The 25982-nt window shown below is 45.4% G+C and overlaps 1 protein-coding gene across 1 annotated transcript in view; it reads right to left on the bottom strand.

Annotated features, from left to right (window-relative positions):
- Window positions 1-25982, bottom strand: part of LOC112071561 (obscurin-like protein 1) — a 38141-nt gene that overhangs the window by 10049 nt on the left and 2110 nt on the right. Inside the window, 11 exon segments of the mRNA XM_024139007.2 lie at window positions 160-274; window positions 1552-1827; window positions 2032-2298; window positions 2432-2737; window positions 3025-3285; window positions 3504-3773; window positions 24884-25009; window positions 25012-25080; window positions 25083-25127; window positions 25130-25172; window positions 25211-25468. Of these exon segments, the coding sequence (XP_023994775.1) occupies window positions 160-274; window positions 1552-1827; window positions 2032-2298; window positions 2432-2737; window positions 3025-3285; window positions 3504-3773; window positions 24884-25009; window positions 25012-25080; window positions 25083-25127; window positions 25130-25172; window positions 25211-25468 (2036 nt within the window).

Here is a 25982-nt window from a genome sequence, read left to right as displayed (position 1 = left end):
TCTCGCAATTGTTGAAACTTCGTAATAAGCCTACTTATATTTTTTACAGTCTGAACATGATCAGATCCCACTAAATGAACGATAGTCTAAGCAGAAATGYCATCCAGGATAATGACATCCAGTTTGTGTTTCCTAGCGGTGTGTATGTTAGTTGTGTACCAGGTAGCGTTGGCGTCCTCTCTGGAAACCTCACAGGTGAGCACCACAGGATCCAGCTCCATGGCAGACTTCTGGAGRTCCTCCTCAGGGACCTCACTGAACTGCACAGGGGGACCTGGTGGGGGAGAGAGAGGGGGAGAGGGAGGTTGGATGGTCATCGTTAGAGTTAGCGTTTGGTTGTGGTTTGGAGGAGGAGGCTTGCTGGGTTGGAGGGGTTGGAGTGAGTAGTGGAGTGTTTTGTTACAGAGTGATCAAACTAAGCATGCTCTTACAGAGGTTTGTTCAGATACATGTCAAAAAGATCAGGACAGTGAGTGAGAGGAAAGAAATGGGGGTGAAAAACAGGTTAGAGAAGACTCAGAGAACATTTTCAAACTTGCATTCGTTTTAGAACAGAAGCCACCACACTGGGTTACAGGACCAAGATAATCCTGTCAATAACAACAACAACAAAAGATGTCTTGCCAGCACAGAGGAAGTACAACACAGTATTACGATTCCCTCAGAGAAAACACAGAACAACGATCTCCGTTGTTCACCTTTGACCTCCACCTGAAACACATTGACATCATCAGCTGTCCGACACATGTAAACGCCCGAGTGGGAGAAGTCAGGCGATTGGATAATCAGCGTCCTTGTATGCCCATCCTCCTGAAAGTCTACACCAGGCAGGTTGAAGATCTGCTCGCCATCTTTGTACCAGTAGACCTGGGCATACGGGTCTGATAGGTCACAGTGGAGAACGATGGGCTCGCCAGCCTCAGCGGCCTTGGTCCTCTCCTCTTCAGGGAGGTGGGAGAACATGGCTCCCGCAGCTAGGGGTGTTATGGGTGATTGGTTAAGGTGGCAGATATGGGATGCTCAGTTAGCTTGGGTGATCGTCAGCGTGAATCAGTATGACATCATGGCTGATGGTTGAATAAATTCATGTGAAATTGTGAATTCAAAGAGATGGTCACACTTCTGAAAAACCTCCAGTATAGAAAGTTGATGTTTATATGGAAGATTGAACATTTCTGGTTGAGAGTGCATGTTAATGATCTCCATGACGACCAAACATGACATACAGCAACTCACCTTCAANTTGGTCCTCTCCTCTTCAGGGAGGTGGGAGAACATGGCTCCCGCAGCTAGGGGTGTTATGGGTGATTGGTTAAGGTGGCAGATATGGGATGCTCAGTTAGCTTGGGTGATCGTCAGCGTGAATCAGTATGACATCATGGCTGATGGTTGAATAAACTCATGTGAAATTGTGAATTCAAAYYYYWMGMRKKAKTTCTGAAAAACCTCCAGTATAGAAAGTTGATGTTTATATGGAAAATGGAACATTTCTGGTTGAGAGTGCATGTRAATGATCTCCATGACGACCAAACATGACATACAGCAACTCACCTTCAACCTCCACGTTGAATTTGATGACATCACCCATCGTCTCGCATGTGTACACGCCAGAGTCGGTGAACTCAGCCGATTGGATAACGATCCTRCTCATGTTGRCTTCTGATTGGATGTTGAGGCCGTCTGTCACCTGTAGCTCCACCCCATCCTTGAACCAGCCCACCCTGGCTGAGGGGTGGGACACCTCACAGTACAGGACCACAGGGTTACCAGTCTCCACCCTCTTGTTACTGTCTGACTCTGACATTGGGCTGAACTTCACCACCGCAGCTGGAATGGAATCATTACTAAAAGATATGTACAAGCAGTATTCAGTATTCTAATATCATGCAATTGCATATCATTACAGRACAAACAAGCCTAYTGTAAATGTTAAAACAGTCCTTGTTATAAGGCCTCCMCAATACAGATTGTCTAGCTTGACGCCATTATCATGTTATTTCTCTTTACACTCCACCGTTCTCCAACACCTACCTTGAACCTTGAGAACCGCTGAGTCTCTGACTCCGTTGGCGATGAAGGTGACCTCTGCCTCGTGGTCTTCCACCTTGGTGCTGTGGATTACCAGGGAGTGCTGTGTCTTGGCCTGTTGGATAGAGTAGTGTTGGGTATCCTGTAGCTGGGTGCTGTTCAGGAACCAGGTGCCCGTCACCYTCACTGACAGATCGATGGAGAACAGGGCGTCCTCCCCCTCCGTCACCTCACAGCCCCGGAGAGGGGTCCTMATCTTGGGACCTGGCACTGAGAGGTGAGAGTTCAAAACTAGTGACATCCAATGAATTTCCATAGCTGRAGAGTACACAAATACCATAGTGCATGACAGCCTTTCATCCCTGATCACATCAACATGGTTTCTCTRCAATTCAGCACTCACCAAGATGGACGACTTTAGGGAACTCCACGTGTCCACTACGACCATACTTATTGATGCAGCAGACGCGGAAGCGGTAATCGCCCTCGCACGGCACGCTGTCGCCCATGACCTCTGCGGAGGTCGCCGTGTCGGAGGTCGCACACCTCAGCCACTCCTGTGATCCCACTTCCTGTCTCTCCAGGACATAGACGGAGCGCGTGGTGGTCTGGCTGGTGGGGGCCGGCTCCCAGGAGAGGAGCACGCTGTTGGGCCTGTCCACATCCATCTCCACCCCCACTGGACAGATGGGAGGGCTGTGTCTGGCAGCTGTGGAGAAAACCGAAACAGGGGGAAAGGTACAAAGTAGGTGAGCAACGGTTGCRYTAATGRTTGTAGCCTGTCGTACGTTTGTTAGTCTCTAGCAGCTACATTAGGATATGTTGCACAGTATAGCTGGAGTTTTCACCATACTGCCGTTCTAGTCCWTTCGGATCTACATGGGTAAATCCCCAAAAAGTCAACTGTAAACTGTGTACGTGACGATAAACGTTGATTTGATTTGGAAAGTCCCTAAGTAAGGGGCCATGGGTCACTTTGGTCGACATCCACCTTACCTTTGACTCTGAGCCGGGATGWGGTCTTGGATCTTCCCACAACGAAGGTCACGACCCCAGTGTCCCCGTGGCAGACGRTGACGAACACCAGGATGTGGGTTTTACCAAAGGACTTGAGGATAGTCTGGTGGCTCTCGCGTAGCTTCAGGCCATCTTTGAACCAGTGGACATCCATGTTCTCCTCCTCTACCTCCACACAGAACACTGCGTTCTCCCCCTCCAACACGTCTAGTTTTCGAGGAAGTTTTTTAACAATTGTGCCTGTGGGTGAGAAAGAGAGTTGAGGGTCATGTACTGTATGGATGTATATCCTGGAGAAAAATCWTTGGGTTTATAGAAAATAATTTKAAAACATTAAAAAAACAAGAAAAACGTTTTTTTCAATAGTTCTGATGCTCAAAGATGTCTTTCCTAGACTGTATTAAATGAGTGAATGATACACTGCCATACTTCTTCCATACTATAAGACGCCTACCTACCTTTGACGGCCAGCTCAGCGATACTCTTCCCTCCATCAGGCATCTCACAGAGATAGACCCCATCGTCGTCTGCTCCTACATCTCGGATAGTGAGCCTGCGCCTGGTTCCTTTCTGCTCTATGCCGTATTTACCTCCTGGCTGCAGTCTCTGGTCCTCCAGGTACCAGGCAGTAGGGATGCCCTCATTAGGTACCTCACACTCCAACACGGCCATGCCTCTCTCTTTCACCTCCACGTCTTGCAGTGACCMCCTGAACCGCACCGCTGGAGCTGCACACGGGTGGAAAGGGAGGTAGTTGTGGATTGGTTTATACACTGTCTGGAAAACATATTGCGCTATGTCTCTGTGTAGTATTTTTTTCAGTGCTTTAAGCACATTTTAGGTTGTTTTTACATTTGTGGGCTTTAAGCACATTTTAGGTTGTTTTTACAGTGCTTTATGCACATTGTTAGGTTGTTTTTACAGTGCTTTATGCACATTTTAGGTTGTTTTTTACAGTGCTTTATCACATTTGAGTTGTTTTTACAAGTGCTTTGCACATTATGTATTTTACATTTAGACTTTAGGTTTTTAATATTTACGCTGTTTAATGCACATTTTAGGTTTTTTTACAGTGCTTTATGCACATTTTAGTGTTTTTTCAGTGCTTTAGCACATTTTAGTTGTTTTTACAAGTGCTTTTAAGCACATTTTAGGTTGTTTTTTACAGTGCTTTATGCACATTTAGGTTGTTTTTACAGTGCTTTATGCCCATTTAGGTTGTTTTTACAGTGCTTTATGCACATTTTGGTTGTTTTTACAGTGCTTTATGCACATTTAGGTTGTTTTTATCAGTGCTTTAGTGCACAATTTTAGGTTGTTTTTACAGTGCTTTATGCACATTTTGGTTGTTTTACAGTCTTTATGCACTTTAGGTTGTTTTTACAGTGCTTTAGGCACATTTTAGGTTTGTTTATGATGAGCACATTAGGTTGTTTTTACAGTCTTTACACATTTAGTTATTGTAGTTTTGATCAAGGTATAAAACACATTTCATGAGCCTACGGTATGACTTATGCTATGATTGATTGCAGGATTTCAACTAACAGTAATTTCAACTACATTTCAACTTTTAGGTTATTTCTACCAATCTATCGACATTGCTGTGGACTTTGGCCATGGTCAACATGGTCAACAACACAGCAGAAATCTGTATTCAGGACACATACAGGACATACCTCAGCTCATTCAGCCTCTAAATATAGGGACACACGGAGCGAGTGGGGGGGAGACATGCAGGAGGAAAGGGAAAGCTAGAGGGGAGAGGGGAAGAAGGGAGCTAGGGGAAAGAAGACTGGGGGAGTAGGGACCACAACAGGGCCGTGGGGGGGCAGGGGAGATATGAGGAGGTAGGGGGAGAAGGGAAGCTAAGGTGTAAGAGACTAGGGGGGAGGTAGGGGGAGGGGGGAAGCTAGGGGGAGGGAGGAAGAGACTAAGGAGGAGGTAAGGGTAGGAAGAGGGTTAGAAAGACCCGTGTTTATCTCCACCTATCAAGACTCTATGGCAATAACTCCCTGGTAGATTAGGGATGTGGATGCCTAGACGAGACGGATACCATTTAATTTACGTAGCCATGTGCTGTGTGCTATGGCTGGATCACCCTGGGATTATCCTATAATGATGACTAAACAATTACCAATTACGAGGGTGACTCAACTGGGATCTTTTAGCAATGCATGTCCACAATCTACTGAACTCTCTATAGAGCAATTAGTTGTGACAGATGAAGATCTAACTCTCTCTCTGTGGCATTTCTGTGAACTAAGAGGTACTGAATGTTCCTGACTAGCATGAGGGTTTGCCACAATATTATTCCTTCAAAATGATGATCAAATTAGGTAGGTGAGAGCATGCTTTCATAGTTTGAATCAAACCTGATTGTTGATCATCATGGCAAAGGAATTAAGTAAGGAAAGAATGATGGTATAGATATAGGATCTTAATTTTTTTACTTTTATTTAACTAGGCAAGTCAGTTAAGAACAAATTCTTATTTACAATGACGGCCTAGGAACAGTGGGTTAACTGCCTTGTTCAGGGGCAGAAAGACAGATTTTTACCTTGTCAGCTCGGGGATTCAATCTAGCAACCTTTCAGTTACTGGCCCAACGCTCTAACCACTAGGCTACCTGCCGCCCCAATTTGATCACCCTGTTGCAGGAGAACTTTCCGGCAATACAGGAAATTAAAAACTTGTAGTGTATTTCAGGTTTAAAAAGTCTTCTGAAGTTTGTAATTTCCACTTTCAAATTCAAAACCTGATTTTTCCTTATGAAAAATGGGTCAACCCCTACAAAAATGTCCATTAATTATAATCCACATAATAATTCACATTTCCTGTTGCTGCGGATTATTTTCCTGCTGTAGCAAACTGGCTTAAATTAAGATCCTACATCTGTAAGAAAGAAATTAAAAGAGAAGTCCTGAAACACTGCTAAAGCCCTACCTTTGACCGTCAGGTAAACTGAGCTGAGGGTGTGTCCCAGAGCGTTGGACGCAGCACACACGCCAAAAAGGAAGAGAGATCTTTAGCTGGCATTCTAACTAGCTCACTAGTTAGAGACGTCCAGAAGCCTGGCATCTCGTTGGTGACTAAGCTTATGAGACCGACTCTGGTGCATCGCCATTTAATTAATCTTCAAATTGTAACTACATGCCCATGTCTGACTGTCCGGTCTGTGTGTGGCTGCAGCGTGCTGTGGCGTCGTGGTTCGATGACATGGCCCGACACCGAGCTCCTGGATCTAATTCCCCTTCTTCGAAGGGCTTTCAGTAAGTGGAAGAATGTCTACACAGTGCTCAGGCAAACAGAGGGACCCAAGCTTAAGCAGTGCTGTCAGTCAACCCTACCCTCTACTACTGCCATGCTACAGGAACAGAGCCGAGAACCGGCGCTTAAAGCGTCCTTACACCAAACCGTACACCCCTCAAGCCTACCGTCCCCAGATCAACCAACAAGACTTTCAGGGTCCAAGCCCACACCCCTCTTTCTCAACCCCTTAGAACCACGCTAGTACTGCCTCTATTGGGGAAACAGAGGACTTGAATCCTCCAGAACGATCTAGCCATTCCCTCAACCACAGATGGGCTTGTGTAGATGGATGTTTGTGGGTTATAATGAGTAGGTTTTTTTATACAGTGCCTTTCATCAATGTCATTGGAACATACAGGACAGTTCAAAGTAGAGGGATCTACAGGCGCAGTCTTCACAATGAAGAAAAAAAATGTGCAGGAAGGTAATGGGAGAGAACCCCCAGGATCCAATCAGAATCAGTTCTACATACGCCGGGTTGGAGTCGATAAGGTTTCCGGAGACCGAACAGTTCTAGAACTCTGTATGGAAAAGCAAATAAGAATAGCTGTATGAATGGATATTAACTACTTTTTAACAACTTTAATGTGCTTTTTATTTTAATTCACTTATTCCCTCAAAGAGACAATTTAAAAAATTTAACAAAGCACAGGGTATTGGGCTTTGTGTAAGTCAAGTGGTTGTTACTTCTTTCATCGCTCATGCTAGTATCAATAATGAAGCAGAATGGGCATCAGTACTTGTTAAGGGGGAACGGATCCATAGAAGAATGACATTATAGTACTGCAGCTATCAAAAACGTTCCCATGTCCCTTAATCGTATTTGTTTTAATTAGTTCTTTTTATTAAAACAATAAGGAAATATGTGCGAAATGTGGCCAGATAACATTTATACGGGTTAATGGACCCGTTTTCATAATAAGTAGTCAGATGACTGAAGCTGCAACCTTAAATACAATATAATCTTTTAGATTTTTTTGGATTAACATTGTCCTGGTGGACCCTATGGGACGCTCCAAACCCAGACAGACTAAAAATGCTCAGACACCTGGACACAGTAAACCAGTACCAGTCAATGGCCTGGGAAAACCAATTGGTATTCTGCAAGAGGACCGGATTGTGTTTGGAAAACATAATTTAGATTATGTCGCAGGCAAACTGTTGGGTCGTGCCCTTTGCTGCCGTATCAACGCTACATCCATGGAGGAGGGCTGGGCGATTCTATAGTGTGAATACCGGTATGGAATCTGCATACCGCTATATATTTTTACAAATAACAGAATTTTTGATCCAGTGCTAAATTAAATGAAAGTTCTACAATTGGAAGCTAGTTCACTGTCAGTTTTGTCCTGGTTTGGTTGGTATAAACCACAGAATGGGAGAAGAGCCCGCATTTAAATCACAAAGATATTTATTTGTTGCCAATTCTAAGGTCAGCACTAATCATAAAACACATTTAGACAAACAATATATTTTGGCTGTAAACGCCCAGCCTTACCATGGAGGAACGGTGTTTTAGACCGTGTGTGTTAGCCACTCTGGTTTTGACAAGCACACTTTCTCCTCTTTACGAAAAAGTAATTGAATACTTCCTTTTTGATTACCTCTTTTTTAAAGGACTGCAAATACTAATGTTTTCTTCAGACAAGATTGGTAGGATTTGGGTAGTTTGGTTTTTAAGCTTCTGAAACAAAGGTAGGAACTAATATTAATCGCTACTTACCTGGGTTTGGAACAGTTCAATAATAGTTTATTTGTAAGTAAAAATAAGAGATGGTTCTATCAGGAAGTGAAACAGGAAGAGTAGTTTAATGGATTGAGTGGATTCGATTGATTGATACAGTTTAATGAATGCATGGGGAAAAAGCCCACTGTGTTAGGAGTTGACTAAAGGCCTACTAAAATACTTATGAAATAAGATGATTCAGGAGTTTAAATAACCAGTAGACCATGATAAATCTACAGTATTAAGAAATAATACAATTTTTAATTGTTTAACATGTTTTACTAAAGTTCACATTCCAACTTAAACACCACCAAGTGCTGTGTCAATCAAGTTAGATACAAAAGACAAGACATTTTCAAAATTTGATTCATCTTTTTTCTTTTGGCAAGCTGGGTTTGGGCCCCTTTTAGTATATCCAAAGGATGAGCAGAAAAATCAACTGTAGTACAAATCCAAATGGTTGCGGGCTCTCTCACAACTGCATTCATGGATTCCACACATGCAATAGGAACTGGGCGAATCCTGTATTGAAATTCAAGCCACCAAGCCATCTAGATAATGTGGACATCTAGATACGATTTACACACTTCTTAAATCGTTTTTTTTTGCGTATTCTCAAGCGCATGATTTCTGTCATAACTCAGTACGGGATATTTAACTGTCCGTAGATTCCCAGTCCTTTCAACTGCTTCAGGGCCTGTTCCCTAGTCCATTCAAGTGCTTTGGAAACGAGAGCTTTTCTATCACCAATGGGGACTTGACCTATTGTCTGTTACCTCTTCTTCCTGTATTCCAGACACATTAAATAATATATGCATTATATTATACGACATATGTTATATTTTGTTTTGCACTGTAATAAAAGCAAAACAACAAAATGAAATTAATATATTATGGATTATTCATGTTGACTGTATGAATTGAAGTAGCTGTCACGTAGTTTTGTGGACAGTCTTTTTATCATACAATTGGTATTGAACTGTTAATTTATGATATCTTCCATAAATGCAACAAACATAAAATTCAATAAACATTGCAGGTGCTTGTGTGTTTTCAGGACAACTCAATCCTCAGCAATACAAAAAGCCCACGATTTTTGACATCGAAGAGCACATTCAAAAAAGTAACAATATATTTGTAAGCTCTATCCCTAAAAGATATTGTCTGACGGTTTTATTGGATAAAACCCGTCATCAAACTATGGTTGTCGGTATTAATGATGAGTAGTTAAAAATATAAGATCTTCCCAAAAATTTATTTTTTACTTAATTAATAGAATTTAAAATGTTAATTTCCATTCAATATATTTCAAAATAAATATGTGTAACAGATGTGTACAATTTCTTTATATGCCATGCTACACAGGCCCATTCATACCCACCATTATCAACCATTAGTTTACACTTAGGAACACGAGTGTTTGCATACCGACTTGACTGGAATCCAACCTTCTTAACATTGTCTCTCAAGGTTACTTTCTGCCCTTTACAACTGACTGAAGATTCAGCTTTGCTCATAACCCCAACCATTGAGTAAAAACATCGAAACTGTCACTGAAAACAGTTGTTTTTGGGGCTTAAAGTACGAATTTCCATCATCACGTTCCACTTTTCTGTCTCACTCAATGTACATGCAGCTTTACTAGAATCAGATAGACCGCATTCTATATAGTACCTTCCAAACCCTAAAACAGTCTCAGACATTTGATTTCCTGATCAATAAACAGAGATCAAACATTCCCATTCTCTCCCCTTGCTTCTACTTTCCACATCACGTTCAGTTTGGCGCTGCTCTTGGCCGTTTCCCATGGCGAAGGAACCGTCCGTCATTGTCTGGTCTGGTCTGTTTCAGGTTCAGTTTGTGGACGGTTCCGTGGTTCTCTAAGCCGGACATCCGGGCATGGACTGGATGGTCTCTCGTTTCAGATCCAGATGGGGGCCGCTGATGGCCACGGACACCTTTCACACATGAAACAAGGCCTGGTCAGGAGCTGTCACCGCCACATCCTCTCACTCTGTCTCTATCACCAGTGACTGCGGCTGGAGAGGCAAGGGGATCGGAGGGTTAAAAGAGATGGGGTCACTTTTCCACAGGAACATCATTCTAACGTGTGTGGAGGGAGAGCGGAGAAATGTGAAAAGGGTAAGGTGAGAGATTGAGAGGGAAATAAGGTGAACAGAAGGGACACTGTTCGAAAAACCAGCAACAATATGTCAACTACGGCTATATTGTTTTACAAGAAAACCAACAATCCCCACACCTATCCAACAGAGTTGGGCTTGTGGAGGTGTGGCTCCCAACCTCTATACTATAGGTACCTTCATCCTCTACAGTTTGCCTCGTGGAATGGTTCAAATTTATGGTAGCAGCCGTCACTGTGGATCTCTAGCCTATCCAGTAAGACACTCAAGCTCTGCTTGCCTCTGTACATGTGAGTTCACAGCGCGGCGTGGACACGGTGCAGTCCATCGAATCCACGCGGTGCTTCTCCAGAGCCGTGCGGTCTCTCAGGGCTTCACGAAGACACGGGGGCCTCTGTGAAAAAAATATGAGAAGTGCAGATATTTCAGTGAAGAGAACTGTTTGAAGGTCCGCTCATGGCACAGGGAGGTTCTGTCACCCAACAACAGAGGTTTGGGTTTTCTGTCTGCTTATAAGAACTGATGTCAGATCAGCTGGAATATACACAGAGATAGGGTGAGGTAGACGCTGCACAGGCTCGGTAGTAAAACCACCTTCCCCACTCTAGGTAAGGCTGTTTGATTCTGGGTCTGTTTTGGTCACAAAGCGGATCTCCCCCAGAATCCCTCGCTTAACGCTGCAATGAGAAAGGAAGTGTTTTGTCCCCTGAAGGAAGAAACACAAGACATGGAATTCCAATGTTTATTCTATTATTTATTTGACCTTTACTTTCCGCAGGTATGTCAATTAAAGAACAAATATTTCACCGCAATCATGAAGTTTAAAACGGTTTGCTCGATTAAACTGATTGATTTGTACTGATGTATGCACTAACCCTCTGTGCGTATCTTGATGGTGCTAGTGGTCGTCATTTGTGTCCATCCCTTGTACCACTGTCCCCGGTCACGTCCTCCATGGACACCTCACACCATGAACACCGCATTCGGTCCCTGGACATAACAGGTCCCTCCAGCCCATGTAGCAACCTCCAGTTCAGGCTCTGTGGAGGGAGATTGGAAGATTGGTTCAAACAACAATTGGAACATTGGAACGTAGTAACAGTGTGGCAAACGTAAACCGTGGCAACAATGGCAGAGCATTAGTCAAGCAGCCCATAGACCTCTAGGGTGGCAGTAGCACGCCAGTACAAGGTTGGCTGTGTTGGCCTGTTCCCAGCCTTCTGTCACTAACATAACCTGAACACTAGAGGTCAATGAAGCGTCCTTTACTGAGATGTTTTTACACATGCACTTGGAATGAAGACCGTTCTGCGGTGATTTGATAAGGAAGAGTGTACAGTATATTACCATACACGACCTCTCCGGTTACAGGAATGTATTGGACGTCTTCCTACGTCACAGGTGTAGGTGCCTGCATCAGAAGAGGCCTACACTGCAGCAGCTGAAGAACCTCTTCCTCCCATGGAAAGTAACATACGGTAACTGGGTCTTCCTGGCTTCAGCTTCTGTCCCATTCTAAACACAGTCAGAAGAAAGAACAGGGGACAACATTAATTACTGTATTCCTTCAAGGGATAGACAACACACAATGTAATTGAGAATCAAACTGTTTACTTCCTGTCTCTGCCTTTTCTACATAACATATTAATACACTATTGGACACAAAATATGGCAGGTCTATTGGTTGTATTATCATTACCTTCAGCCACCTGACCTCCACGTTCTGTCTGGACAGGCTACACACTTCCCAATGTGGCATGGGAGCCCTGCTCCAGTCTCATGTCTATCCAGCTTCATTCATGTAGTCACTGGAGTCTCTGGGCAAGAACAACAACATGGAAGAAATGTTAAGAAATGTTCTATACTATAACATCCAATCCAGCCACAAACTCTCCAGGGTTAAAAGACCCTGTATTAAATAACTGGATCTCATGATGATGTTCTCGACCCTCAAACGCTCTCCCTCCCTCTCTATCTCTGCTACCCCCAAACGCTGTCCTGGCCTCCTGAATCATCGGCTATGAAAAGCCCAACTGGACATTTACTCCTGAGGTGCTGAACTGTTGCACCCTCCTAGCATACAACCACTGCGAATTTATTTGACCCGCCTGTCATCTTATGAACGTTTTGAACACTTGAAGAACGACCTGGCCTTAATGGCCATGTACTCTATAATCTCCACCTGGCAACAGCCAGAGCCCTGAATTCCTACTCTAGGTTTCTTCCTAGGTTCCTACTTCTAGGGAGTTTTTCTAGTCACCGTGTTTCTATATCTGCATTGTTTTGGGGTTTTAAGTTCGGTTTCTGTACAAGGCACTTTGGTGACATCTGCTGATGTAAAAAGGGCTTTAATAAATATTTTTTGATTGATTATTGAATGATGATGCATGATACTCACCCTTGACAGTGAGCCTGGCAGCGGTCCGGACTCCCTCGCAGAGAAAGAAACGATGGTGCCGTGTCCCTCCAGGGTAAGGTTGGACCAGGGTGAGGCCGTGAGAACCAGCCCGTTGCAGCTCAACACCGCCAGTGGTTGCTGGGTTTGACCCGGATGCCGCCTTCTGCCAGACGCCCTCCCACGCCAGTGTGAGACAGCTCCACCTCAGAAGGAGGCCGTCTCCCGCTCAACGTGTCGCGTCTCCGCTCAGAACCCTTACGGATGGCGATTTGACGGGCTGTAGAGGTAGAGACATTGACAGAAATGGTTAAAATATAACACAACCGAAAGCCAGGAGACATTTTTGCCACAGCATCCACTCCATAGTCTATAGGCTATTATGTAAGATGAATCCTACCCACATTTCATCCATCTGCTCCACCCACAGGCTTTACCCATTGTTATTTTAGTGCCCTGAAACGGCTGGCGGCAACCAAGACATGATAGTGTTGGCAAACATTCATGTAGCTGTAGTTGACAGCTTCTATATATAAAGGCACAGTAAATTCAGCTTGCAACATAGAATCCCACGGACTCAAAGCTGTTGTTTTATTAGCTTAAGCATAACAGGACACTGCGAATTAGTGTTTGAAGAACTTTGGTTCCTTACTCTATCTGATGAAATCCTATTCATATCAATAATAATAAATGGGTGGTTCAGCCTGAATGCTGATTGGCTGACAGCCATGGTATATCAGACTGTACCACGGGTATGACAAAACATTTATTTTTACTGCTCTAATTACGTTGGTAACCAGTTTTATAATAGCAATAAGGCACCTCGGGGTTTGTGGTAAATGACCAATATTATTGAAGACTTTGGTGCAATTTTAAATGACCAATATACCACAGCTAAGGGCTGTATCTGATGAAATCCTATCATTATCATCAGTATGAAATGGTGTTTGGAACATTTGTCTTACGCTCCACGTTGAGTTTGAACTGCGTGGGTCGTGTAGGGTTTCACAGCGTAGGTTCCGCGGTCAGAGAGGTTTGAGGTTGGCAGATGGTCAGGCTGCGTTTGCGTCACTCTGGCACAGGGTGTGTCGGGGTCCTGGCTTGGATGACCACACCTTGCTCATCACTGGACTCGCCCGTGTCCAGACTGACCTCTGGTTCCATGGTAGCGTTCCGTATTCCCTCGGCCATCCACCGGCCCTCCATCTCTTATGTGAAGGTCACCTGAGCTTCTGGATAATAACGCCGGAGAGACAAAAACATGAACTGTAAAGGATGGTTGACTAAGAATACACATTTGTATGGTATTCAACTTACACTTAGGCTTTGTTTAAAGTATTATGTAGGTATGGTTGACTGAAACACTTTCTCATTTACAAGAAACAACATTGTTGAGAGTCCGCCTGCTCCCATCTGACACTCAGGTCAAGCTAAACAAGTGCATCTCAAGTATTTGGAAAGTATTTGCCATATATATTTGCCTCAGGTCTGCTGTGGACCTCACCCTGTTACTTTGGGGTGGCCTGGGAAACGACGTTCCCCTCAGCCTCCACTGTGATCTTAAGAGGAGTCCAGGATCCTGACAGCTCTTGATCACCCAGGGTGGTGACACAGGCGTTCTGCGTCGCCTGGAAAACGGGCACCCATGACGACGATGAGCTCGCCGTCCCATCCACACAGTTGCCACGTCCTCTGGCGACACCACGGCACTTGAAGGTGGCGTCCTTCATCCCTCTAAACCATGGTGTTGTGGAGCTCTGTCAAGAACTCTACCACGCGGGGCAACTGGGGGAGGAGGGGAAGGGAGAGAAGGAAAGAAAAACCGAAATGAAGGGCTCAAAGGTTTGTTGGATTCATTTAATTAGGGGATTAATTCTGGGACTGGAACCACAACCTGCACCCATTTTGAGGGGCTGTAACTAAACTTACTCTCAACTCTGAGCCTGGCAGCGGTGCGGTCGTCCTTGGACCTCGCAAGGCGTACTCCCCCGTGGGTCCTCGCATGGTCAGCCTGTGGATGGTCAGGCTGCGGTTCCACACCGTCGGCCCGGATAGTGAAGCCTCCGGCTGGGACGATCTCCACGCCGTCCCTTCAGCCACTGGACGTCCGCTTGGGCTTACACAACCTCACAAGCCGTATGGTCACCATGCGTCCCGCATGGGTCCACGGTGTCGTGGAGGGCTTGGCAAACTTTCCCCCCTCATCTCTGAGAACCAAACAAGTGAGAAAGAGCTGTTAAGATGGTGATGACTTTATCGGCCACTCCGAAACCCCATCATACCTGCATTCTTTTCAAACCCCACGGTGCTTAACAGACTTTAGTCATTCACAACAGCTTGTCATTCACAACAGCATTTTCTGTCACCTTTTTCTTATTGGGAATTTGGCTTATAGCAATCATATTAAATCTCTGTTGTTAAAGAGACACAGTGCTACCACCCTGGACTACAGCTTACTATAGTGATTAGATCAAAGACAGAATGGGAACAAGGAAGTTAAAAACCTTTGAACTAGCAGACTGAAAATGCATCTCGTCTGTGTTGGCGTCTACTGTGTACTCTCCACTGGTCCGACCGTTCTCAGCGGGTCCAATGTGAGGAACCGTTGGCGCCGTCGACGCCCGTGTGGAAGCGGTCTCCCTATGGACGGGCGTCCAGTCTTGAGCCAGCGAAACGGGAGCGTTCTCCTTAGACACGACCCCCATCAGCGTCACGTCTTCTCTGCCTCGTAACCCGTGATGATGTTCACTGCCTGTTTTTGTCTACCGAAGGTGCACGGGGGCAGTCTGGGAGAGAGAGAGAAGAGGGAGAGAGAAACGAAGGTGAAAAAGGTTCACACCCTTTAGTATAATACTGTAAGTATACATTTTAAAGTTAAAGTTCAACATTATCCACTGTAGACAGGGTCTCGTTTTTCGACTAAATGTGATCACCTTGTTTGCTGGAGACAAACTCTTTTGTGTGCTGGCACAAAAAGGTTTCTAAAGTGTGTAAATTTCCACTTAAAATGTCAGAATTGATTTCCACGAACAAAAATGTATAAAACTCCTACAAAAAAATAATATATTATATTCTAAATCCCACATCATTTTCCTGTTTCTTCAGGATTATTTTTCCTGCTTCGGAACTGTGCTCAAACTAAGATCCTACTCTGTAAGACTTTAAACAGACCCTTTTGTCCATATAGCCCACGCCAATTACCTTGACTTCACACATGGTGACCATCTGTCATCGATAGCATCAACACATGTACTTCCCAGAGTCGGGAGGGGGCAGGCTGTTCAAGAGAGGAATTGAGTTTTCCCTCAGCGTGCCCGTAGCTCTCGATGTAGGTCCGGTCATCGGCTAGTCAAGCTGTCTGTCGTTGACATACCACTGGACAGGGGGCATTGGCCCGGGACACCTCACAGGCCAGGATCAGGTCGTCCCCGGAACCATCTCCTGGTAGTCTGCGTCCTCAAGTTCCCCAGGATGGTCACTGGGAGGCTGCTGGAAGAAGGAGGAAGAGACTTTACGTTTTTTTTGTTGGATTTAAATCAGATGCAGTTTTCCATAGTATTATAATATGTTAACAGATCCACCTTGCCCTCTGAAAGGCTAGGAGGAAATTATTTTCACCATAGTGGCTTCGTTTTACACTAAATCTGAATCGCTCTTAAGATCTCTACAGTAAATAGGGGTAAAGGGGGTAAGGGTAAGGGGCTGAAAGGTACGAGGTATGGGGTAGTAGGTGGTAGGGTAGGGCGTAAGGGGATGAGAGGTAGAGGATGGGTAAGTGGTAGGGGGTAAGGGGTAAGGGGATGAGAAGGTAGAGGTATGTGGGTAGGTGGTAGGGGGTAAGTTAGGGGATGAGAGGTAGAGGTAAGAGGTTGGGGTAGGGGGTAAGGGTTAGGGGGATGAGAGGTAGAGGTAGGGTAGGTTGGTAGGTGGGTAAGGGTTAGGGCGCATGAGAGATAAGAGGTATGGGTAGGGTGGTAGGGGTTAAGGGGTAGGGGATGAGAGGTAGAGGTATGGGGGTAGTGTAGGGTAAGGTTAGGGGATAGCAGATAGGACTGTGAATTTGTGATGAAGTGATTCTTTTACCTGCACAGTGACATGGAAAGTGATGTGTCATCTCCAGCATCAAGGAAGTAGTCTCCGCAATCTTCCAGCTCAGCGTTAAGGATCACCAGGGCGAACGCCTTCTTCCTCCTCACAGACCTCTCGTCCGTCGTTCTAACCGGCGGCCATCTTGTTACGCACTGTAGCGACGGCATTGGCCCTGGAGAGTTCACTACTCCAACTCGATGTCATTTAGAGAGGGCAAGGGACTGACCTCTGTCTTGACTTCTGATCTGATTCTAGGATCTTTAACACTGGGGGTCTGGAGGGAGAATGTTAACATTTGGAAGAGCAATTCCATTTGAATTCAGTCAGTTTGGACATAGAAATACTCACATTCTTTCTTAATATTTTTTTCCAATTTTTTTGCATTAGTATTTTTAATAATCTCCTGATTGAATTCAAATGGAATTTTGTGAAAACAAAAGTACCATTTCACCTCACCATCTCTTACCCTGACACCCTTGACCTGGAAGTCGATGAGGTCATCTTGAGGCACGAAGGGTAGTATTTCCAGAGTCCCCCCGGGAGGGCGGTGCGGATGGTGAGGCGGCGGACTGGTCATCCTCAGTGATGGTGACATCACTGAGCTCTCCTCCACCTCTCCTCCATCCTTCATCCAGATCACCTCAGCGTTGAACCGTGACACCTCGATCTCCAGGACGATGGGGTCTCCAAGAGAAACAGTCCCATTACGTCAGACATTGTTTTTCAGAAGCGGTTAGCCAGCTTCACAGGAGGCTCTGAGAGAGGGGAATTTATATGGTTCATTTCTATTCTTTGCAACAGAATATTGCAATAGGGGAAATTAAGCAGACAGCAGAAAGCAGAATACATTAAACAGCAAATATAGATTAACCTAAATCTAACTTATTTATAAGAAATCATAGTGAACAGTATATTAATAAATTATGTATGTCCATTCATCCTCACATAGTGAAAAAATACAAAATCAAAAGATTGAAAATACTTGACCCTGAACACATAACATAAACCTCTTACGCTAACAGAGTTAGTTCACCACTGACCACATACCTGTATAGTGACCAGCCATGGTGACCCGAGTCACCTCTGTGTCACACACATACTCTCCTGTGTCCTCGCACAGTGGTCGTGGGAGATGACCCCCGTGTCCTGTGGGCTCCCTTGGCACCTCCAGGATGAGAGAGCACTCTCCTCCACCTCCAAGCCGTCTCGGTACCGGACCGTACTGGGCCATCAGGCTGGAGATCCCAGCAGCTGAGCCCAGCCTCATCAGAGGTCAGGCTGGTCAGCTCCAGCTCAGACTCAGTGGGGGGAGACGATTTCGCACCGGAAGCTCTGAGAAAGGGAGAACAACTTGCAATTTAAAAGGAAGCGATTAAAAAAATATATATATATATATTTAAATAAAAGTGGATATGAATAGTCTGACATAAGATTAAAATTGTGTAATAGTGTAAAAAAACAGGTAAATTAAAATAGTTGTCTCCTGATAAGGGGAATTGGTTTGGTAGGAAGACACCCCAAACAATGAACGATTACACTACACTCAGAAAAAATGCAACCAGGTTATGGAACCTTGGACGTATCTTTTACCTGTGATGGTGACCCTGGAAGAACACAGAGTCTCCATCCGTGTCGCAGACGTACTCTCCTCCGGATTTGCGAGGCCGCAGAGGAACGGGTCCCAGCCTCCCTGTAACGGTCCCACTCGACGTCACTGGAACGTTCTTCGTCTCCAGGACCTGAAGGCCGTCCTTAACCAGTGGACCTCAACCGCTGGAGCGGGAACAGCTACACACTGCAGCACACTGCTCAGAGAATCTGAACCCTCCCATAACCACGTGCCTCCTTGGGCTCCACGATTCATCACTGGAGGCTCTGGTTTCACAAGGGAAAAGGAGCAATATAGAATGAGCAATTCTACACAAGGATAGGGATAATTGAGGTTTGCATCATCAATCAAAGTCTCGTCTTTGCTCAACACAAGGAGTCCAACTTCACCGGTAACATGACATGAAATGTAGGCTAGGTGTTTTAACAGTAAAAAAACCAACATACCTTTGATGTTTGAACAGTGGAAATGAGAGGCTGTTGTCTGCCTGATTGACCAGCTGTAGGTTCCTGCCTCTGCGGTCTCAGCCCACAACGGATGATCAGTCTCCTCATGGTGCCCTCTTGTTTGTATGGTGATGTTATCACTGCCTGGACCTCACCGCCATCCCTTAATACCTGGAGAAAGGTCATGGACGGACAGGACAATGACCTCAGTATCTTGATTAGGTTGAATCGGTGTGGATGGTGAGCTTGGCTTGAACAAAAGCCTGAACCCAACTGGCCACGAGCGGCTCTCCAATTGTTGAAAACTTCGTAATAAGCCTACTTTATTTTTTACAGTCTGAACATGATCAGATCCCCACTAAATGAACGATAGTCTAAGCAGAAATGACATCCAGGATAAATGACATTCCAGTTTTGTGTTTCCCTAGCGGTTGTGTATGTTAGCTGTGTACCACGGTGCGTTGGCGCCTCTCTGGAAAACCTCACAGTGAAGCACCACAGGCATCCAAGCCCTCCATGGCAGGACTTCCTGGAGTTCCTCCTCAGGGACCTGCACTGAACTGCACAGGGGGACCTGGTGGGGGAGAGAGCGTGGGAACAGAGGGAGGTTGGATGGTCATCGTTAGAGTTAGCCGTTTTTGGTTGTGGTTTGGAGGAGGCGGCTTGCTGGGGTTGGGGGTTGGGTGAGTAGTGGGAGTGTTTTGTTACAGAGTGATCAAACTAAAGCATGCTCTACAGAGGTTTGTTCAGATAGCATTGTCAAAAAGAAATCAGGACTACGTGAGTGAGAAGGAAAGAAATGGGGGTGAAAAACAGTTAGACGAAGACTCAGAGAACATTTTTCCAAACTTGGCATTCGTTTTAGAACAGAAGCCACCAAACTGGGTTTACAAGGACGCAAGAATAATCCTGTCAATAACAACAACAACAAAAGATGTCTTGCCCAGCCACAGAGAAGTAACAACACAGTATTAACGATTCCCTCAGAGAAAACACAGAACAACGATCTCCGTTGTCACCTTTGTGACGCTCACACCTGAAACACATTGACACAATTCCGAGCTGTCCGACACATGTAGAACGCCCGATGTGGGAGAAGTCAGGCGATTGGATAATCAAGCGTCCTTGTATGCCCATCCTCCTGAAAGTCTACACCAGGCCAGGTTGAAGATCTGCTCGCCATCTTTGTAACCAAGTAGACCTGGGCTACGGGTTGATAGGTTCACAGTGGGAGAAACGAATGGGCTCGCCAGCCTTCAGCGGCCTTGGTCCTCTCCTCTTTTCAGGGAGGTGGGAGAACATGGCTTCCCGCAGCTAGGGTTGTTATGGGTGATTGGTTAAGTGGCAGACTATGGGAATGCGTCAGTTTAGCTTGGGTGATCGTCAGCGTGGAAATAGTATGACAACTCATGGCTGATGTTGAATAAATTCCATGTGAAATTGTGAATTCAAAGAAGATGGTCCAACACTTCTGAAAAACCTCCAGTATAGGAAAGTTTGAATGTTTATATGGAAGAATTGAACCATTTCTGTTGAGAGGCAATGTTAATGATCTCCATGACGCCAAACATGGACATAAGCAAACCACTTCAACCTCCACGTTGAATTTGATGACATCAACCCAATCGTCTCGCATGTGTACACGCCAGAGTCGGTGGAACTCAGCCGATTGGATAACGATCCTTCTCATGTGCCCTTTCTGAGTGGATGTTGAAGCGCCGTCGTCACTGTAGCCTCCACCTCCATAACCTTGAACCAGCCCACCCTGGCTGAGGGGTGGGACAACCTCACAGTAAGGAACCCACAGGGTTACCAGTCTCGACCCTCTTGTTTACTGTCTGACTCGACATTGGGGCCTGAAACTTCACCACCGCCAGCTTGGAATGGAATCTATTACTAAAAGATATGTACAGAGCAGTATTCATATTCTAATATCATGCAATTGCATATCATTACAGTACAAACAAGCCTAGTGTAAATGTTAAAAACAGTCCTTGTTATAAGGCCTCGCAATACAGATTGTCTAGCTTTGACAGCCATTAATCATGTTATTTCTCTTTACACTCCACGTTCTCGCAACACTCTACCTTGAAACCTTGAGAACCGCTGAGTCTCTGACATTCCGTTGGCGCATGAAGGGTACCCTCTGCCTCGTGTGTTTTCCCCTTCGGTGCTGTGGATTACCAGCGGAGTGGCGTGTATTGGCTGTTGGAACTGAGTAGTCTTCATGCCTTAGGGTGTAATGAATACAGGCACACGCCGCTCAGTCCCTCTGGGGGGTCGCTCTTGAGAGGGTTGTCCAAGACGGAGAGCGGCGAGGTGCACGTCACGCCGTCACTCGGTCTGGCTCGACAAGATCGATGGAGACAGGGCGTCTCGCCCTCCGTCACCGTCACAGCCCCGAGAGGGGTCCTATCTTGGGAAAACCTGGCACTGAGAGGTGAGAGTTCAAAACTAAGTGACATCCAATGATTTCCATAGCTGCAGAGTACACAAAATACCAATAGTGCATGACAGCCTTTCATCCTGATCACATCAACATGGTGTCTCTTCAATTCAGCACTCACCAAGATGACGACTTTAGGGAACTCCACGTGTCCAACTACGACCATACTTTAATTGATGGCAGCAGACAGCGGAAGCGGTAAATCGCCCTCGCACGGCAACGCTGTCGCCCATGACCTCTGCGGAGGTTCGCCGTGTCGGAGGTCGCACACCTCAGCCACTTCCTGGTGATCCCACTTCCTGTCTCTCCTCCAGGACATAGACGGAGCGCGTGGTGGTCTGGCCTGGTGGGGGCCGGCTCCCAGGAGAGGAGCACGCTGTTGGGCCTGTCCACATCCATCTCCACCCCCCACTGGACAGATTTGGGAGGGCTGTGTCTGGCAGCTGTGAGAAAACCGAAACAGGGAAAGGTCAAGTAGGTGAGCAACGTTGCTATAATGTTTGTAGCCGTCGTACGTTGTTAGTCTCTAGCAGCCTACATTAGGATATGTTTTTGCCACAGTAAATAAGCTGGAGTTTTCACCATACTGCCGTTCTAGTCCTTTGGATCTAACATGGGTAAATCCCCAAAACGTCAACTGTAAAACTGTGTACGTGACGATAAAACTTTGATTTGATGGAAAGTCCTAAGTAAGGGGTCACTTTGGTCCGACATCCACCTTACCTTTGACTCTGAGCCGGATAAGGGTCTTTTGGATCTTCCCACAACGAAGGTCACCGACCCAGTGTCCCCGTGGCAAGACGCTGGACGAACACCAGGATGTGGGTTTTACCAAAGGACTTAAGATAGTCTGGTGGCTCTCGCGTAGCTTCGGCCATCTTTGAACCAGTGGACATCCATGTTCTCCTCCTCTACCTCCACACAGAAACATGCCGTTCTCCCCTCCAACAACGTCTAGTTTTTCGAGGGAAGTTTTTTACAATTGTGCCTGTGGGTGGAGAAAGAGAGTTTGAGGCTCAATGGTACTGTTGGCTTGTAATATCCCTGAGAAAAAATCTTTGGGTTTATAGAAAATAATTTTCAACATTAAAACAATTTTTTCAAAATATTCTGATGCTCCCAAGATGTCTTTCCTTAGACTGTATTAAATGAGTGAATGATAACCACTGCGCATACTTCTCATAACTATAAGATGCCTACCTAAACCTTTGACGGCCCACTCAGCGATACTCTTCCCTCCATTCAGGCACACCAGAGATAGACCCATCGTCGCTGCTCCTACAGTCCGGAAGTGAGCCGGCCTGGTCTTTCTGCTCTATGCCGTCTTATACCTCCTGGCTGCAGTCTCTGGTCCTCCAGGTAACAGGCAGTAGGGGATGCCCTCATTCGGTACCGGTGCAACAACTCAGCTCAACACGGCCATGCTTCTCTTTCACCTCCACGTCTTGCAGTGAAACCGCCTGAACCGCACCGCTGGGAGCTGCACACGGGTGAAGAACGGGAGGTATTGTGCATTGTTTTGATACACTGGTCTGAAAACATATTGGCTATGTTCTTGTGTAGTATTTTTTTCAGTGCTTTAAGCACATTTTAGGTTGTTTTTACATTTGTGCTTTAGCACATTTTAGGTTGTTTTTACAGTGCTTATGCACATTTTAGGGTTCGTTTTTACAGTGCTTTATGCCACATTTTAGTTGTTTTTTAAGTGCTTTATCACCATTTGAGTTGTTTTTACAAGTGCTTGCACATTATGTATTTTACATATTAGAATTTAGGTTTTTAATATTTACGGCTTTTAATGCAGCAATTTTAGGTTGTTTTTACAGTGCTTTATGCACATTTTAGTGTTTTTACAGTGCTTTAGCCATTTTAGTTGTTTTTACAGTCGCTTTTAAGCACATTTTAGGTTGTTTTTTACAGTGCTTTTGCACATTTTAGGTTGTTTTTTACAGTGCTTTATGCCACATTTTAGGTTGTTTTTACAGTGCTTTATGCACATTTTCGGTTGTTTTTTCCAGTGCTTTATGCACATTTTAGGTGTTTTTTTCAGTTGCTTTATGCACAATTTTAGGTTGTTTTTACAGTGCTTTATGCACATTTTGGTTGTTTTTACAGTGCTTTATGCACTTTAGGTTGTTTTTACAGTGCTTTAGGCACATTTAGGTTGTTTATGATGAGCACATTTAGAGTTGTTTTTACAGTGCTTTGGCACATTTTAGGTTTAATTGGTGAGTTTTGATCAAGGTATAAAACACATTTCATGAAGCTACGGTATGACTTATGCTATGATTGATTGCCAGGATTTCAACTAACAGTAAATTTCAACATACATTTCAACTTTTAGGGTTATTTCTACCAAATCTATCGACATTGCTGTGGACTTTGGCCATGGTCACCATGGTCAACAACACAGCAGAAATCTGTATTCAGGACACATACGGCTACAGCTCATTCAGGACCTCTAAATATAGGGACACACGGAGGCAGTGGGGTGGGAGACATGCAGGAGGAAAGGGAAAGCTAGAGGGGAGAGGGGAAGAAGGGAGCTAGGGGAAAGAGACTGGGGGAGGTAGGGACACACAGAGGCCGTGGGGTGGGCAGGGGAGATATGCAGGAGGTAGGGGGAGAAGGGAAGCTAAGTGTAAGAGACTAGGGGGAGGTAGGGGAGGGGGAAGCTAGGGGGAGGAGGAAGAGACTAAGGAGGAGGTAAGGGTAGGAAGAGGGTTAGAAAGACCCGTGTTTATCTCCACCTATCAAGACTCTATGGCAATAACTCCTGGTAGATTAGGGATGTGGATGCCTAGACGAGACATACCATTTAATTTACGTAGCCATGTGCTGTGTGCTATGGCTGATCACCCTGGGATTATCCTATAATGATGACATAACAATTACCAATTACGAGGGTGACTCACTGGGATCTTTTAGCAATGCATTCCACAATCTACTGAACTCTCTATAGAGCAATTAGTTGTGACAGATGAAGATCTAACTCTCTCTCTGTGGCATTTCTATGACACTCAGAGGTCTGTTCCTGACTAGCATGAGGGTTTGCCACAATATTTACCTTCAAAATGATGATCAAATTAGGTAGGTGAGAGCATGCTTTCATAGTTTGAATCAAACCTGATTGTTGATCATCATGGCGGAATTAATAAGGAAAGAATGATGGTATAGATATAGGATCTTAATTTTTTTACTTTTATTTAACTAGGCAAGTCAGTTAAGAACAAATTCTTATTTAAATGACGGCCTAGGAACAGTGGTTTAACTGCCTTGTTCAGGGCAGAAAGACAGATTTTTACCTTGTCAGCTCGGGGATCAATCTAGCAACCTTTCAGTTACTGGCCCAACGCTCTAACCACTAGCTACCTGCCGCCCCAATTTGACACCCTGTTGCAGGAGAACTTTCCAATACAGGAAATTAAAAACTTGTAGTGTATTTAGGTTTAAAAAGCTTCTGAAGTTTGTAATTTCCACTTTAAATTCAAGACTTGATTTTTCCTTATGAAAAATGGGTAACCCACAAAAAATTCCATTAATTATAATCCACATAATAATTCACATTGTCCTGTTGCTGCAGGATTATTTTCCTGCTGTGCAAACCTGGCTAAATAAGATCCTACATCTGTAAGAAAGAAAAGAAGAGAAGTCCTGAAACACTGCTAAAGCCCTACCTTTGACCGTCAGGTAAACTGAGCTGAGGGTGTGTCCCAGAGCGTTGGACGCAGCACACACGTACAGCCCTGTGTCCTGATGTTTACAGTACATCACTTTGAGCGTGTAGTAACCCTCTCTGTCTCAAACAGAAGGTGACGCCTCCCAGCCTCTAGGGGCGCTCCGTCTTTCTTCCAGATGATCTCAGGCTTAGGTTTCCTGTCACGAAGCAGCGGAACTTAGCATGTTTCCCTCCGAAAACCGAAATTTCTTCACATTGGACGAGTTCAGATTGGGCTCGTCGGCTGTCTGGACAACCGTGTCTTCCCATCCTGTGCCTATACTACGAGGTGATGTCTGCCCGTTGCTGCACCATTTGACGTGGACGCCCCGCTCTCCTGCCGTTCCGGGACGAGCTCCACAAGCAGCACTGCGCCCGCCAGCGCCCCTCCTTGATTGTTATGGGCTCTGCAGGTTAGACACCCCTCGGGCATCCGCGTCCGGAAGATCTTCAGCTGGAACCAGCCTCCGTCCTGGCTGCTGACGTTGAAGTGGGCGCTCTCGAAGATGTCGCTCAGCTTCTTCCCGTCCTTCTCCCACACCACCTGGGGCAGAGGGTTGCCGACAGCTTACAGGAGAAGGCTGCGTCCTGCGCCCGGTCCACCCTCAAGAGAGGGGCTTGATGAGGAAGTGAGGTCTGTCGTCTGACCAGCTCTCATAGTGCTGCTTCTTTTTCTCCCGCTCACTCCCCTCTCCCTTTTCCTCTACCTCTCCGCTCTCGTTGGTCCTACTCTCTCCATTCCTCTGCTCTACCTCTCCATTCTGGTTGCCCTCCATCCTCCCTGTTCTCTTGCTGTCTATTCCTTCTGTTCTGTGCCCTCAACTCCTGTCTGTTGCCTTTAAACTCCCCATTCCGTTGCCCCCCTAACTCTCCATTCTCCAGCCTGGTTTGCTGCACCCATTGACCTCTGTCTGTTTCTGTCCCCTTCCGCTCCTGACTGTTCCCCTCCACCTTCAGTGTGGCAGGGGCGCACGTCTCACCGACGCGTGTTACTGGCCTTGCAGATATACTGGCTTGCTTCCAGCCTGACCCCAGTGATGTGTAGGAAGTAGGCCTTG

Source organism: Salvelinus sp. IW2-2015, unplaced genomic scaffold, assembly GCF_002910315.2.
Source record: "Salvelinus sp. IW2-2015 unplaced genomic scaffold, ASM291031v2 Un_scaffold1643, whole genome shotgun sequence".
In the NCBI taxonomy this organism is placed as follows: Eukaryota; Metazoa; Chordata; class Actinopteri; order Salmoniformes; family Salmonidae; genus Salvelinus; species Salvelinus sp. IW2-2015.
The sequence above is the reverse complement of the archived record's forward strand: the minus strand, read 5'-3'. Positions and strand labels throughout refer to the sequence as shown.